Source organism: Atta colombica, unplaced genomic scaffold (assembly GCF_001594045.1).
Source record: "Atta colombica isolate Treedump-2 unplaced genomic scaffold, Acol1.0 scaffold1, whole genome shotgun sequence".
In the NCBI taxonomy this organism is placed as follows: Eukaryota; Metazoa; Arthropoda; class Insecta; order Hymenoptera; family Formicidae; genus Atta; species Atta colombica.
Genome location: NW_017259183.1, coordinates 2,640,733 through 2,643,095, shown reverse-complemented (window position 1 = coordinate 2,643,095; position 2,363 = coordinate 2,640,733). Strand labels below are relative to the sequence as shown.

General features: G+C 25.2%; 1 protein-coding gene across 4 annotated transcripts in view; it reads left to right on the top strand.

Moving 5' to 3' along the window:
* The window catches only part of LOC108694523 (voltage-dependent calcium channel subunit alpha-2/delta-4-like), a 13,399-nt gene that overhangs the window by 4,281 nt on the left and 6,755 nt on the right, over window positions 1-2,363 (top strand). For all 4 annotated transcript variants that reach the window (XM_018204111.1, XM_018204094.1, XM_018204101.1 and 1 more), the window contains one exon: window positions 1,871-2,137. In XM_018204111.1, the coding sequence (XP_018059600.1) occupies window positions 1,871-2,137 (267 nt within the window). The remainder of the gene's footprint in view (window positions 1-1,870; window positions 2,138-2,363) is intronic.

The window sequence follows — 2,363 nt, the reverse complement described above, 5'->3', positions numbered from 1 at the left end:
CTGAGAATTTTTTTATATATTTTCAAATTTTTGTATAATAATAATTATTATTATCTCAACGCATAATTTCACATGTAAAAACGTCAATTATTTATTTAAAAAAATTATTATATAATTTAAAACAATTGTAAAAATATGAAGCAAATACGATAAATGGCTACATAAAAAACCGACAATGACTTGATCTGGTAAAATGCCGAGACACGAGTAATTTTTTTTTTATATCTACTTTCAGAATCTCTTTGATTTTTTTATGGAAGGAAATGTGTGTTATACTATATAATATAAACATGAATACATCCATATATCGACATCTGCTACGAAGAGTAGCACATTTTCCTTTAAACTAGAGTCTATCTACAATATAGTTTTTGTTTCTTGTTTCTTGCTTTTTACTATTTTTTACATCTTCTTCTTGCTTTTTATCCAATTTTTTGTTTTATGTTGCCTAAGATAAAAATTAACGAACTTCGAAATAAACAAGAAATATAATAGCAAGAAATATAATTGTCAATAAAACGGTTGCAAAGGAAAAAAAACAAAAAATAAAAAGCAAGAAACAGGAAACAAAGATCACATAGAACAGGCTTAACACGTTCCACGAAAACTAATACATTCCAGCGTTGAAAGGCGATTAACCAAAATTGATTGATTTATATCCATATTCATAGTCAGACTTTGTACTTCAGGCTTCCTTAAATATATCTTTAGATGCTTAGCAGCCAATGAAATAATTTGTAGAGCATCTAAAGATAAATTTACGGAAATCTTATATAAGGCCTGACTATGAATACGGGCATTAGTTCTTCGTTCACCCATCTATATCATTCTTTCACTCATCTATATGTTCGTTCGTTCGTCGTTTCTTTCATCTAATCATCTATTTATTAATTCGTTTGCTAATGCATTCATTAATTCGTTTATTCTTTCTTTCTTTCATCCATTTATACATTTGCTTAGTTCCGTTTGCTCGTTCATTAAATTCTATCTTTATAATACAGATTCATAAATTTTAATTAGCTCATTTCGTCCCAGCAAATGAGAATGGATTGAAATGGATTAAAATAGATTCAAATTTTTAAAACTAGGATTCATGAATGTTAAAATGAATCCTTTTCAATCCTGAATGCATTTCATTTATTTATAGGAGTGGCATGGAGTATATTTCTATATTTTTTAATCTAAAAATAATATAGTATTTTGTGTGTATTATGAATACTGGTTAATTTAAAATTCTGAAATGTTTTTTTAATTCAATTGAATAAAAAAAAATTTCTCTTTTAAAATAGGCTATGAATACTATTTAATTCGAAATTGTGAGTAGGAAATTTCCATTGTTTCATTCAAAAATGAATCATGAATGCTATTTAATTCGAAATTGTGAGTAGGAAATTTCCATTGTTTCATTCAAAAATGAATCATGAATGCTATTTTATTCAGAATTATGAATAAGAAGATTTTTGTTTTAAAATTCAATTGATTGTGAGTTAAAAGAAAAGTATCGTAAAAATATATCATGAATTCTACTTCATTTAATAGTTAAAAGAAACATAAAAAGAATTATGTAAATATGTACAATAAATCTTATATATATAAATTCCTTATTTTTATTTAATAAATTAATCGCTTTTATGTATTTTATATTACATTTCCTTTATTATACAGCTAACGTATATTTTTTATAGTATTATAAAAGTTTTAAAATAATAACTATAAATAATAACTATAAATAATAACTATAAATAATAATAGAATTTCATGTAATTACTAAATATATCGATGAAATAGTTTTAAAAATAAATAATGACAATAAAAATTTTTCTGAATGAACATTACTGTATGATTGTGATTTTTATTTCTTTTATTTTAGGTATTCAAAAAATGGAATTGGAATGAAAATAGTACTCATGTACCGGTACGAGTATTTACATATCTTATAGGCAAGGAAGCGACAAAGATGGATGAACTCCAGTGGATGGTAAGATCGTGTCTAAATCGTGGTGATTACAAGCACATACAGACTCAGGAGGAAGTGCGCGAACAAGTGCTCAAGTACATTCCAGTCGTAGCACGTCCTTTGGTACTTCAAAGTGTGGTACATCCTATCGTGTGGACGCACGCTTACGCTGACATCACGGTAGGAAATGTTAAAAACAAAATTTTTAAAAGGTTCAATTTTAATTTTATTTTCTTTTCCCGTCATTCTGTGAGCAATTCAAAAAAGTTTTTTAAATGATGATAAATTTATAAGAAGTATATTGTGAAATTATTATACTTCTATTATTTAATATACAAATCTAAAATTATAAAATTATAAAACAATTATAAAAAAATCTATTATAAACAATTATAAACAAATCTAT